The sequence below is a fragment of the Lichenostomus cassidix genome, chromosome 2 (genome assembly GCF_008360975.1).
Source record: "Lichenostomus cassidix isolate B80296 chromosome 2, HeHo_3.0, whole genome shotgun sequence".
Taxonomy (NCBI): Eukaryota; Metazoa; Chordata; class Aves; order Passeriformes; family Meliphagidae; genus Lichenostomus; species Lichenostomus cassidix.
Window position 1 is genome coordinate 73,184,933 of NC_139482.1, and position 14,308 is coordinate 73,199,240.

At 34.8% G+C, this 14,308-nt stretch overlaps 1 protein-coding gene across 1 annotated transcript in view; it reads left to right on the forward strand.

The window, feature by feature from the left end:
• The window catches only part of CDH9 (cadherin 9), a 99,115-nt gene that overhangs the window by 47,550 nt on the left and 37,257 nt on the right, over positions 1–14,308 (forward strand). The window contains exon 3 of the mRNA XM_085052101.1: positions 4,851–5,145. Within this exon, the coding sequence (XP_084908227.1) occupies positions 4,851–5,145 (295 nt within the window). The remainder of the gene's footprint in view (positions 1–4,850; positions 5,146–14,308) is intronic.

The window sequence follows — 14,308 nt, forward strand, 5'->3', positions numbered from 1 at the left end:
CATCTGAAATCAGCCCCCCCATACAATATTGCTGCCCTTAAAACTCTGCATTTGCACATTTTGCCCCTCCCATGTGCACCTGTGTTCTAACTGTGATTGCTGTTCCATGAAATCCTGATTCCTCAACATACCTTTTAAGAAGTTCGTTTGTGTTTTTGTAGTCATTTCATCACAACACTGTGGAAATCAGCATGATCTTCATCTCCCACTGAAATATGCAGATATACCAGTTTAGTGCCACTAAAAAGATTTCATTTGACCACAAGCCACCCCCCAGCCTATTTTATTCACTTTAAAGCTAAGGAAAGAAAATTTTTCACACCTGCTAGAAGGTATATACAGGCAAATAGACCATGGGACATCAGGATTCCTCTGCTGGAGACAACTGTATGAGTGGAGGCAGTGGAGGTAAGAGATGTGTAGTAATAGACCTTTGTCTATACCAAAATACAGAGGAACACTGCAAACCTCCCAGGTTGTAAGCATTAGTAGAGTGTTGTGCCTGTCACAACATAAACATGGGTCTACCCTCTTCCAATGTGTCTTTGTCTTTAATTTCCCTTCTTTCCTCTCCACAAAGGGGATTATACCTCCTTTCTAAATATAGGCAACCAAATAAATGTTTTCACTGTATTTATTTTTAACTGTCTCACTTGTAATAAGTAGTTCTTCTTGCTGTTTTTTCTCCTTTTCTTCTGCAACAATAGTTGCACAGAAGTAAACTGCAAATAAAATGAAATCTAAATGATGTCTGGCAATTGTTTGCTTCTAAAGGCGGAAAATGCATTCATATCACTATATAATTTCTTAAATGTGTCCATTGATTGTCCTCTTCCATTGATTGTATGTCTGCCTAACTAGAAAAGAATTACTATTACAAAGAGTTGAGAATGAGATCAGCTGCAGTTTCCAGGAAATCTAGTAAATTAAAATGTAATTAATAATAAACAGCCAAGTACTTTTAAATATGGACCTTTAAGGAACTCTTTCCTAAGCCAATATTTTTTTCTTTTTCCTCTATATTTTGTGTGACATTCCATACCATTTCCTGAACCTAATAATTTGAGATATATGTTCACTTCAAAGAATACTGATATCTTTTTTAATGTGTAGAATAATAGCAATTTTGAGAGAAGTCATGAATTACCCTCAGACATACTAAGAATGTGTAGTCAAGTAAAATACTGCCTGAAACCAAGAAGTTCTGTGCTGTAAGCACCTTTTTTGTTAAATATGGAGAACTAAATAAGGGTGAAGTGTGAGCTACAGGAGCAAGGTGCTTGATTTAGGGAAAACAGATTTATGCTACAGAACTCTGAGATAATACCTGGTTGCTTATTTATTTACTGGAAATCAGAGTAACAGTGATCCATGTAAATTTATGTCAAGATTTTTGAAAACATCAAGATTTCAACTATCACATCACGTAAAAATTCAGTTTCACAAAACTAGATAGAAAGGCTAATTTGAGGTGCACAATTTATCTGCATACAAAAAGGGGGGAAATAAGATTGAGACAGAATTTATAAGTATGCCTATATTTATGACATACATTGTTACAAAAATAGCTAATTGTCACTCCCCTAAGCATTACCAATGTCTTTGTCTCTGATGATCAACAGGACAAGTTGTAGTAAGAACTGTTTAGCCAGTCACACAGAAGAATACAGAGAGAAATATGTGCAAAAGAATATTAACAAATCAAGATACTCAGCAGTCCATCAGGGTTATGTCTTCTTTCCGACATGTTTCAAATGAATTCATGGAGATGGCATTTGTTGTCAATGGTCACTATGTACTGTATATATACTGAGTAATCTATTGTTATATCTGCTTTTATTCGGAGTTTGTTTGGAGTTTCTTTGGATTTTTCTTTGTAGGTTTGATTCGGGGGGGTGTTGGTTGTTTTCTTTTTCTGTTTATCAAAGTGTTTTGTGGTTTTTTGACCTGCAGAATGAACAATTTGTGATACAAGAAAGGAAACATTTGACAATTTAATTTTCCACCCATATGGAGTTTTTACTGTCTAACCTACCCTACTCCAAATAGAGAAGAAAAAGAGGTCATATAGAGTAAACAGGAATGACTTTTTACCTGCTGGAAATGCTGGGCATTCCCAGACCTGCCAAGTCTCTAAAATGTAGAAGGAAATGACAGCAAAGATTACTTCAGAACACACGTATTAATAATATTTTTCCAGTGTGAACATCTCAGCCTCTTATACACCTAAACAGTTTCCAAATGAAAAACAATCCACAAAATATTTTATATGTAAAATGATTTACTGTAACTGGAAACATGAACTAGAAAATGTTTCTGTCCTCATGCCTTGTTTTTAGTCAATAAAAGGGCATGATTATTATAACATGCCACATTTTTGCATGTCATTCTCTGCAGGCAATTTTCTGTAGATTTCATGTAGAATAATTAACATTTGAAAAGCTGGAATTGTATTTTGTATTATAAATTCAAAACATTTAAGCAGTTTATAGAAGATTACCAGTCATCAAGAAACAGAGTATAGATTGGTCAAAATTATATTTCAGTATCTCTTTACAAAAATGTATATCAGTATACTTATTTTGCATAAGACTTCACAATCCTACTTGAAGTTACTCTGTCTCATAAGTTGAAAGCCTTTTTTGTAATTATATAAATCTAATATAGTAAGAAGACAGCTTGATTGCTCTGTTTTACAGAACTACTGTTTTATTTTTATAAGATGCCAGATAATGTTTCAAATTATTTGGTCTAAAATATGAAAATGGACCCTTTTCTTGTCGAAACCTATGATGTTGCAAAATTGCTTCACAGAGTAATGGAGATTCCTCTAATGTGAAGTGCAAAACAAAACATACATGCGAATTAGAAGGTGTCACATGTAGGATAAGTGATAGCTTGCAAACATACTTTTGGTGATCTTTCTCATATAAATTGGCAGTAGGAGGTGAAACTCTTCATTGCTAAGAAATCACATTTTACTCACCGTGCTTGAAGGTTCTATTTATCATTTCTTAAAACATGAGATAAGTAGGAAGCTTAAAATGCCCATCACACTCTGAGCTACCTGACATCTTTGTAGATAGTTTGAACAGGTGGATAAAATAAATTAACTTAATCTCTGGGGGTGGGGGGGTATATGTACAGTTAAGATGTAGGGTAAAGGAATGGCAATGGACAGATATGATTTTTTATCAGAACCACTTGTTAGGATAACTGCTTCCACTACTTGTTTATTGTCCCTTTCAAAAAGTTGTAGACCCTGGATTACCAGCAGAGTTGCTCATATGAGCAGCCAAAATGAGGCTGTCAAGCTTGCACTATTTACGTTTACAGCCTGCTACTAATCTGCCCCTTTCAGTGCATAAGACCTCTTTTTAGCAGATGACTATGCAAACCTTAATAATTTTCACACAGGTATTTATTGCAGATATACCCTGAATACAGTAAATGCTGAAAGTGTCTGGGTGGTCATCTCATCTCGTCTTATCTCTGGAAGACCAAAACAATAATCAGAAAATAGTTGGTGACTATTGTTATGCTACAGTGTTAAAATACACGAGAAAAAGTGAATAATTTGGACAAAATCCATTGCAATCTTCCTATTACTCTACCTATACAGGTAGAGTAATAAAAATTTGCAAAGTCTCAGCTGTGAAATGTGGAGGTAAACACTGGCAGGAACACAGAAACAAGGCAAGATGTGGCAAAAAGAAACATTGCTGTAGTGACTCTCTGGAGTAACACCCTTGCTGATACTGAACAAGACTTTCTCAGCTTTATGATACACTATGTTTTTCTACTCAGAGAAGTAAAAAACATGCTAGGATAAGATACTCTCTGTCCATGTTGAGAAGCACTCAGGTCACCAATACGTGGCCAGATGTGACTGTAAGGATTAATCTAAGGAAAATATACTGCAGAAGCTTATAAAAATTAACTACATGGCCCTGTAAATGAAATTAGAGGAATAAACTTCTGAAGAAGTGCATTGTGTGAGAATTTCTAGCGCCTGGGTCAACTTCAATGGCTTGTTTTGACCTTCGTTTTAGACACTTTTTCCTAATGGTGCTATATGGCAAAATAATCAGTGCATGTAAGTTCACAGGGATAGAGTTTTGAACACGTATGAAGAGTTTGAATAAGGAAAGGACTGTTAAACCATTCTCGATACTTCGAAAATTTAACTCCATGTGCTCTTGAAAATTATTTCTTCTGTGTGGATAAGACTAGAGAGAAGGAAGTAATTAAGTGAGGTAAGATGTTCCTTAAATAAGAAGGAAGTAATTAAGTGAGGTAAGATGTTCCTTTAATAAAAAATAAGAAAAAAATACAGCTAGAAACATAAGTTACTTATGATAACTTCACTGGTTATCATAAGTAACTTTCATTGGTGATTTGGGGAAGTTCAGAAGCTCCAATCCTTAAAGCCCATTTCTTCTATGTTGTTTCAAGTTGAATGATTGCCTTATCAGCAACTAGCAAATTGCAAGAAAAGTGTGATTTTACAAATAGAAATCTGGGAGTTTTCACTGTGTGTCATCTTCAAAAAAGCGAATTCTGGTAATTTCTGGTCAGACTGTTCAAAGAAATGCAATTTTTAAAAAAGATTTTTATTTTAAATACTATTTCAAAATCTTCTACATCTCTCATGTCCTTGTGAGTTTGTTTGGAGCTATTTTTTGTGTGAGTCTAAAATTTCCAATTTTTCCAACAGTGAGAGAGAAGATAACCACTACTGACCCCAATTATAGTCAAGATTGTACAGACTTATTCATATATGCTGAATTATTTGGTCTGTAGTAACAATGCATATATTTATAAAATTCTTCTTTTCTACCTCTCTGAAGCTACACACTGACCAAGATAAAGGAGATGGAAATTTAAAATACATATTAACAGGAGATGGGGCTGGCAGTCTGTTCATTATAGATGAAAATACAGGAGATATTCATGCTGCAAAGAAATTGGACAGAGAAGAAAAGTCCCTGTATGTGCTACGTGCCAAGGCTATAGACAGAAAAACTGGAAGACAAGTGGAGCCAGAGTCTGAATTTATCATTAAAATCCACGATATCAATGACAATGAACCAAAATTCACCAAGGACATGTACACCGCCAGTATCCCGGAGATGTCTGGAGTTGGTACGTAAAAATTTCTCCTTATGTAAAATACAAACAGGTTTGAGCTGAATTGGAATTTATGAGTAATTTATTATTTGAGGCACTTGCTACTAGCTGCTCTAAATATCCATGGAACAATTTCTGTTGCCAGCAATGTATCGTAAGTAATTGGTTTCTGCTTTTATTCACTTGTTTCATCTTTATCCACTTTTTAATCCTTTTTCCATGGTATAAGCTACTCTTTACTCTTTAAAGCCCACCGGAACCATCACGGAATGCAGCATGTGTGGTTGTCTCATCAGTTACTACATAGTTTTGTCACAGCTGAGAATATCACTTGCATAAAATGCATCGTCTTTGTATTTTAAGGCCTAATTTACCAAAACTCTCTGTACCTTTAGACACGAATAACTTTAAGCATGTAAGTATATAAATAAATTAATACATCAAAATGATGCAAAATATGTTCCTACAAATGTAACTTTTTTCTTTTTGTTATCAGTATTGATAGCTCTTTTTGGTGAGCTGTTTGTTGGGATTTTTTAATATGAACTTGTTTATTTACTTGTGGATTTTTCATACCAAATATATGAACACTGTCCCTAAATAATTAACTATTTTTGTTTCAAAAATATTTGACTTTATGAGTAAAAACTTACACCTATTTATAACTGCTGCAATGAAATGTAAAAATGTGGAGTTACAGTAAATATAAGAAATATAGCATAGCAGGAAAATATTTCTCTGGGTTTTGTTCAAATATATAAAGTGATAGAAAATATTCACCAGCACACATTCATCAGAATTGATCATGATTACCTAAGTGCTCCAATTCCTTACAACACAGACAGTTTCTCTCATAAGATAAGTAAGCATAAAATCCTTAGGCTATGGGAAACAACTAACAGATAAATTCTCAAGAGTCATTTACTTCCCATGATTTACTGTAATGGTTTGCAAAATAAGCCCTGGATGATGGCATTGCTAAGAGAGACAATAAAATACCCATTGAACCTTGTGATTAATATGCATCTTCACAAAATAATTTCCAGAAGCTAATATCTCTGAGAGAAGTAGGAGAAGTATAACAGAGTAAGAATTTATTCTATAAACATGAGAGTATAAAATATTACTTTTTTACTTATTTTATATAATAAAATATTTTATAATATACTTATAAAATATTTTACAATAATGAAATAATATTTTGTAAGCAGGAGTAGGGAACAAATACACTACTATGTGCAATGTGAAGAGTCCAAGGATACATGGAAAATAGAGTAATCTTTTGCATTTAGAATTTGCTTTGCTGATAATCACTGAAAGAAAATATTGGCAGTGCACCTGTCATATTTAATTTCAAGTACATTTGAAGGAAGGAACTCTGTGGGAATAGATAGGAACAAAGTATGATGTCCGTGTTTAACCTCATCACTTAGTCCAACTTTATTAGAGTCAATGGAGACACATGAATAAAAGAGAAGCACATAAGATCCAGTGCTTTGGCACTGCCTGAGAAATATTAAGTCTATGAAATGTTTATATTTGATAAGGAGGATGATAGCATAAGTACCATGTTGTACATTAAGCTGAGGAAATGTGCATAAAAGAAACAAGTAAAGGTGAGTTTTACTTTAAAGAAGAGTTTATATCTTTTCCTTGAGAAAAAGGATATAAACGGTAAAAAATGTCTTTTTGCTTCTAATGTGAACACAAAAGAAGGGATCTGAGTTACTCTTTCCTCTGTTTAGTTGACATTTAGATGGCATTAGGAATATAAAAACCACCAGAATGGGAATTTTTAACATTTGAATTTGAATGAATAAATATAGTTTTGCTTTTTTTTTTTTTTTTTTTTTTTAATTTAATAGAATAAGGACTCCAATCCAGACCAGTCCATTCCAGACACAGATATTCTTTATTTCTGAAGTCAGTCATTAGAATGCTAATTCAAGGGTCAGGATGTATGTATGTATGCATGTAAATAAGATTACTCACATATATGTATTTCTTCTTGGAGTCCTCTTGTACCATTCCTTTAGATAAGGAACTAGATATACTAACTTGAAATCTGTTGGTCTTGGTGCTGTGACCACTTCACTGGGGAGCTGTTTCAGTGCCCAACCACACTCTGGGTGAAGAATCTTTTTCTAAAATCCAGGCAAGCCTTCCCTGACACAACTCCAGGCCATTCCCTGAGGTTCTGCCAGTGGTCACCAGAGAGAAGCAATCAGTGTCTGCCCCTCCTCTTCCCCTTGCAAGGAAGTTGTAACTGCAATGAGGTCTCCCCTTAGCCTCCTCTTTTCCAGGCTGAACAGAACAAGTGATCTCAGCTGCTCCTCATACAGCTTCCCCTCAAGGCCCTTCTCCTCCTAACAATGTCCAAAGACACTAATTCCTTCCTTCCTTCCTTCCTTCCTTCCTTCCTTCCTTCCTTCCTTCCTTCCTTCCTTCCTTCCTTCCTTCCTTCCTTCCTTCCTTCCTTCCTTCCTTCCTTCCTTCCTTCTGTGGTGTCACCCAAAAATGCACACAATATTCAGAGCAGAACAGGACAATGCCCTCCCTTGCCCAGCTGGCGATGCTGTGCCTGATGCACTCCAGGACACAGATGTCCCTCCTGGCTTCCATGTCATGAAGGAAGAAAAAAGTGAAAAAAATATTGATTGAGAAATGCATATTAGGGCTATTGCTGCTGTGAAAGCAATTCATCTGAAAGAAAAAGACAGAAAATATAGTGAATACTGAGAGGAAGAAAAAAAGAAAGAAAGAAAGAAAGAAAGAAAGAAAGAAAGAAAGAAAGAAAGAAAGAAAGAAAGAAAGAAAGGATCAAAAAAGTGTATTTCAGAAAGCCAGAAGTCTCCAGAATAAAAAAAATTAAGTGCTCTTTAATTCTATATTTTCCTCTAAAAATATGGATGAAAATAAGAACAATATAATTAAATCAAGAATCCCTGGGAGAGACTAATCATTTTTGTTAAGAGTAACTAAAATGAAAAAGTGAGAGTATTCCTGCATAAACTAGAGAAACACTTGATATTATGAGGGATATTTTTTAGGCTGTATATAGAGATTTTTGCATACCTAATCAAAGAATTTTTCTGACTGGAAATTACTGTATGGTTACACTATATACACTAAAAGTAGATATACTCATGATAATCAGGTTAAAAATCTGTAGGAAAATCCCACTTTCTCCCAATTCTTTAACTCTTCTCAATCTTCTGTCTCAAAACGCAATTTTTTTCTCAACTATTATATTTATAATGTTTGTCAAGTCCAACAAATATGACAGCAGATATTTATGAAAGCTCAGGCAAATGTCACTAAGATTGAGAAATTGAAAATGAATCATCACTAGCAATGTTTCCAGCTGTGTCTATATCTGTTATTCAAATTGCAAGCATACTATGTACTTCTCAGTGTGTTACTGACTGTTTCTTGGAATAACTATGTCTAGAGCACACAAGGGAAAATGGTAAGTCAACACCTCTGACAGAATGTGTGATTTTCAGTACCAATAAGCAAATCTCCACCATGTTTAACTAGTTTGATAGTAAAAAGAGTGAAAACATAACATGGATTTTCAGCAAAACCAGTTCAAGCCCTGGGGAAATATGAATGCTTGTTTGTGCACTAGTTTGTGCAGCCATCAAGTTATATATAAATTAGCCCTGCTATGCCTAAATAGGATCCAATCCAACAGTGTTATGGGTAAACCTAAAATGCTGTGTAGCAAAGTTAGTACTGGGAGTAATCAAAACCACTGGAGTGAGCTGACTGCAGTGTCATTTCAGATGAATTTTATGAAAATGATTATGTTAAATGTTCACACTGATATTGACTTAAAAATTTGAACGAGAAAGTTAGTTTAAAACATTCTAAAACTCAATAACATGTAATTTCTTATTAAAAACATTTGCTGTACAGAAGTAGTAGAGGATCATAACTGCTGTAACTGTATTTTTGAAAAATATTAGAGTTGAATGGAGGAATCCTGAGTTTTTTTTGTCAGAAAATAAATTGATTCAATAAAATGTAATTTTTAAAAAATGAGAAAAAGAGGCTTGGAAGACCCATAGAGGTTAATCAAAACATAATATAGGAAGCAAATTTATGAAAGATGTTCAGCGTTTTAAACTGATGGAATGACAAAAGTTGTAAGATACAATCTTGGTCACAATGAAGAACTGGTGGATTTGAAGCATGACCTAGTCTGAACCACCTATCCAAATCCCTGAAAACTTCAGAGAAGTTAAATACATAATATGAGTCATGAATAAGCTTTTCATTTCCTCTTAATGTAGAATGAAAAGCACAGCCTTGATCACACTTAAAATCTACTCATTTCATCTCCAAGCCTTACAATAGCTCAGTCCAAGTATTTTTTCCAAGTGAAAGACTCCTAAAAAGTCCCCCCAAAAAAATCAAATCAAAACTAACACCACACCTCACTGTATAAACCACTTTTCTCAGGTTATAAATAAAGTTGTTAAGAACTTTTTAAAAAGGGATGTTAGCAATGAGATGTCCCATGTAGTTAATCCCTTTTGGCACCTGGGTCAATATTATTACATCCCTCTGTACCTGCTTTGCTAATTTTAATGAGTAAGGCTTAGCAGTTTTATCTCGTTAAGCTTCTTTAGCATGCAGCTGATGAGTATTTCACAACAAATTTTTAATCTTTGCATTGATTCTATTAAGAGAAGGGACAATGCATAATTTAATTTACCAGTCATTTCTTCAAACTGCTACTCTCTAGATTTATGGATCTAACCAAAAACTCCTAACATATTTCAGGATTTCTATGTGACAGGATTGATTTAAGTATAGAGCAGTGTATTTTAAATGGTTAAATTTAGAATATACAATTTTTCTATTATACCACTTTAATTGAAAATAATCAGGATAAAAGAGTTTTTCTTCAGCTGACAAGTGAGGTTTGATAGAATGTTATATGCAAAATATAAATATGGAAAATTTAAACTCAGGTATACAGGATTATAGCACGACTAAACATGCCTTGTTTTTAACAGTTATTCTAACTAAAAGATATAAATAAAAGATATATGTAAAAGACATACACATGAATAAAAAACAAAATGAGATTGCAGTAAAACACACTGGGTAATATGCATTAACATTACCATTCTTATTACTGTGCTGTTGTTTTTGAGTGTAGTAGTATATCCTGAAACACCAATTATACAATGATTCTCTTAGAAATTCCATTACCATTGTTCAATATTTCTATAGTATCTCTTGAGGATCTATAATCATCATGACTACTACATCATTTAAGTGAGACTGTGCTCCATTCTGATATTATTTTTGGTTACACCGTGTTTTCAGCACCACATAATCCCAAGTACATATTTCTCAAGAACAGTGTGTTATTTTGTATAGGAAGCTCTTACAAGAACAAGTAGTCCTTATGGTAAAGAAAAGAGAAAAAGAAAGAAAGAAATGAACCAAATGCAGTAACCATCACATTTTCTATTTTTGAATTTGCTTATGTCAGTAACCATTAATCTACAGATGTGTATAAACAACTAAAGGGAGGCAGCTCTCATCTTTCATGTTTCAGCAGGAAATAATTATATTTTCTCCTTTGCATATTTTCCCTGGTTTCAGATGTTTATAAAAAGAAGCTTTGAATGACTGTCTTGACTTTGACACAAGCTTACAAAAACTACTGTGCTAACTTGCAAAACTTCAGAATCCTAATTGTTAATGTGCACTCCATTTTGAAATGAATTATTGAGTTAGCTTTAAGAGAAAGATACATTTCAAATAAATATTTTATCCACAAGTTCATATTTTACAAGACAGAATTAGAATTCCTTTTAGTCAAACTAAGCATGATGGCAGAAATTCTGTAAGTAGAATATTTTCAATATTTCCTTTTGCATTTGACACTATAACTAAAGAATTTCAAAACCTTTGTAAATGTCAGAATCTTTTTTAAATGCAGAATTTTTATTTTAAGTTCTTTATTATTTTCATGCAAGCCTTTATTATGAAAAAAATTAAAATATAAAATAAGTGTTCAAGCTCAATGCTCAGTAATACTTTCTTAAACCATCAAGGTAAAAAAGTCAAAACCCTCTTTTTGTTAAGTAGTTAGAAGCATAAATCTTCCCAGGATGTTTTCAAATAATTTTGGAGTATTTGAGTTTTTTTCTTTCAATTTTGGGCATGCAGTCTGTTAAGGACATGTATAGTAATTTTATTAGGAAAGTATAGAAGTATTTATAAGTATTTTGCATTTGGCATGATGCAGAACTCTTTTAGAGTAGTATGAATGGGTGCTTTAAAACTTCATATTTCTAGTGTGCAAAAGCAAACCACTGGAACACCAAAGGAATCTCATTCAGATCATTACTATTTTTACCTTAAGTTATTCTATCATTTGTCTGCACTTTTATGTATATATATCACATGGACATCAGTTTCCCAGCAAAAAGGATATCTGAAAGAAATTTACTACAGCTCTGGTACTGTTAACAGGTTATTTTGAATTTGTACAGCCCGACTGATTTGAAGTTGGATGTTACAGAAGTGTTAGGATCGCCCTGCATGGTGTTCATTTCATGATCAATGTATATAATTTCTGTAAAATTTAAATATCCATTTACAACTACTTTGTTGTAGTTCTTTGTAGCAGACTGAAGGTAAAACAAAAATCTAAAATATAATATAATAATCTAAAATATAATATAAGCAATCATAAAAACCAAATATATATGTACTGTGTTTATCATGGAATCATAGAATGGTTTGGGTTGGAAGGGACCTTAAATATATCTAGCTCCCAACCCCTCTGCCATGGGCAGGGACATTTTCCATTAGACCAGGTTGCTCAGAGCCACATCCAACCTGGCCTTGAATGCTCCCAAGGATGGGACAACTTCTTTGGGCATCCTGTTTTAGTTCCTCATCACCCTTGCACTGAAGAAATTCTTCTTAATAAGTAATCTGAACCTACGCTTTTTCAGTTTAAAATGATTCCCCCTTGTTCTGTCACTACAGACCCTTGTGAATAGTCCCTCTTTCTTATAGTGTCCCTCCAGCTACTGGAAGGGTGCAATCGGGTAGCCCTGAAGCCTTTTCTTCTCCAGGCTGAACAATTCCAACTACCTCAGCCTTTTCCCACAAGAGAGGTGCTCCAGCCCTCTTATCATCTTCATGGTCTCCTCTGGACTCACTCCAACAGGTCAGTGTTGTTCCTCTTCTGGGGACCCAAGAGCGGAATGCAGCACTCCAGGTGGTCTCTCACCCTGCAGGCCAAGATGCTTTTGATATGATTCCCAGGACACATTTGGCTCTCTGGACTTTCTTCAAGTGCACATGGCTGGATCATGTCCAGCATCTCATCCACCAGCACCCCCAAGTCCTTTTCAGCAGGGCTGCTTTCCATCTGCTCATCCCCCAGCCTTTGTTGGGCAACTGGGGTTGCCCTAACCCAGGTGCAGCACCAGCACTGAGTCTTGTTAATCTTCATGTTAAACCTCCAGTTCTCAAGCTTGTCCAGATCTCTCTGGATGACATCTTGTCCTTCAGGTGTGTCAATCACATTACTCAGTTTGGTGTATCTACAAATTTGCTGAGGCTGCACTTGATCCCTTTGTCTATGTAATTAATTAAGCTATTAAATGACATTGGTTCCAAGTCAGGCTCCAGAAAGACACCACTTGTCACTGGTGTCCATTGGGACACTGAGGCATTGACCACTACCGGCTGGATGTGACTGTCCAACCAATTCCTTATCCACAGCACAGTCCACCTATCAAATTCCCCTCTCACCAATTTAGAGAGAAGGATGTTTTACGGAAACATGTCAAAGGCTTTACAAAAGCCAAGACAGAAAACATCTATAACATCTTTGTGAAGAATTCAAATCATTCACAAATTTAAGATTTTCAGAACATTTCAAGAGATAAGATCTCAAGCTACAGACAAAAGGAGTGGCACCTTCTTCTTCTCCTTTTGGTCTCTCTGTTCTCTCCTGGGTGTGCTGTCTTATGTCTTTCCCACTTTTCTCTGAACCCAAAACAAGATGTTTAAGGAGCTAAATCATCATTGTTCAAGGTCAATATTCCTTTTCTACTACTTTTGTTCCCTGGTTCAGATCACATGAGGTTAGATGCTTGAGCTGGTACTAGGGAAGTGACAGGAATATCCAAAGTATAGCAGGTAAAAGCAGCTGAGGCTCTTTCATCTAGCAGAGTCTAAACTTAGCTAAAGAATCACTTGATATATCCATTTTTCTTCAGCTACAAAATCTTTCTAACCTGAACAGGATTCCTCACTTTCTTTCTTATTTTTTCTTTTCTTTTGGGATGGGGGCAAGCTTGGTTTCTTATTAAAACACCACAAGTCTGAGGCAGCACAAAGAGAAAACTAGAACCATTTATTCACCCTCTGTGAGTAACAGCCGACTCTTGGTGCTACAAGGAATTGGGATTTTGTAGAAGTCTTGTCAGCAAGTAAAAGTAACTAGTGCTTGCTGCTAACACAGGAAGGTATGAATAATTTTTGTATTTCTGTCCTGTGAGAACCAAGCCACTGTGAAATCACTGTCAGTCTGTGACCTCCTCTGAGCTCTCTTAGACGTTCACCTGCTGACCTTTCATGATGTTCTGGTCTAAAATATTTTTCATAGGAAGAAATAAGATACCAGCAGTTCAAATGTAGCAGTTAGTCAGCAGGATGGGTGACTTTTATAGCACTATATGGGACTTTTATATTTGTCAACTAATTGTTTTAAACTGTGGAGATGCAGTTTTAAGCTGGCCACAAACTCATTTAAACTCAATTTCCTACCAATTCATAGAAGACTAGAACAGCTCTACTCCATAGATATGCCTTAATAAGTTCAGCTACTGCAGCAATTGAAATGATAGCCTTGGAATAACAGTTGTCTTGCCAAATGGAATTTTCAGACCTGGACTGTGTTGAATGTGCCTCCCCTTTCTGTCTCCCTGAAATGACTCAATGCAAAACTGTTTACCTGGCTTTTTTTGTTATTGCAGCAAATTTATTATTTCCCATTATCTGTGTACATTGAAAATAAAAAAAAAAAAAGAAGAAGCAAAAAAGACAAAAACCCACAAAAACACTAAAAACCCGTGGAAAACTAGACACCTGAACATCTCTAAATGAGAGCTTGAAACTAGCATTAAAA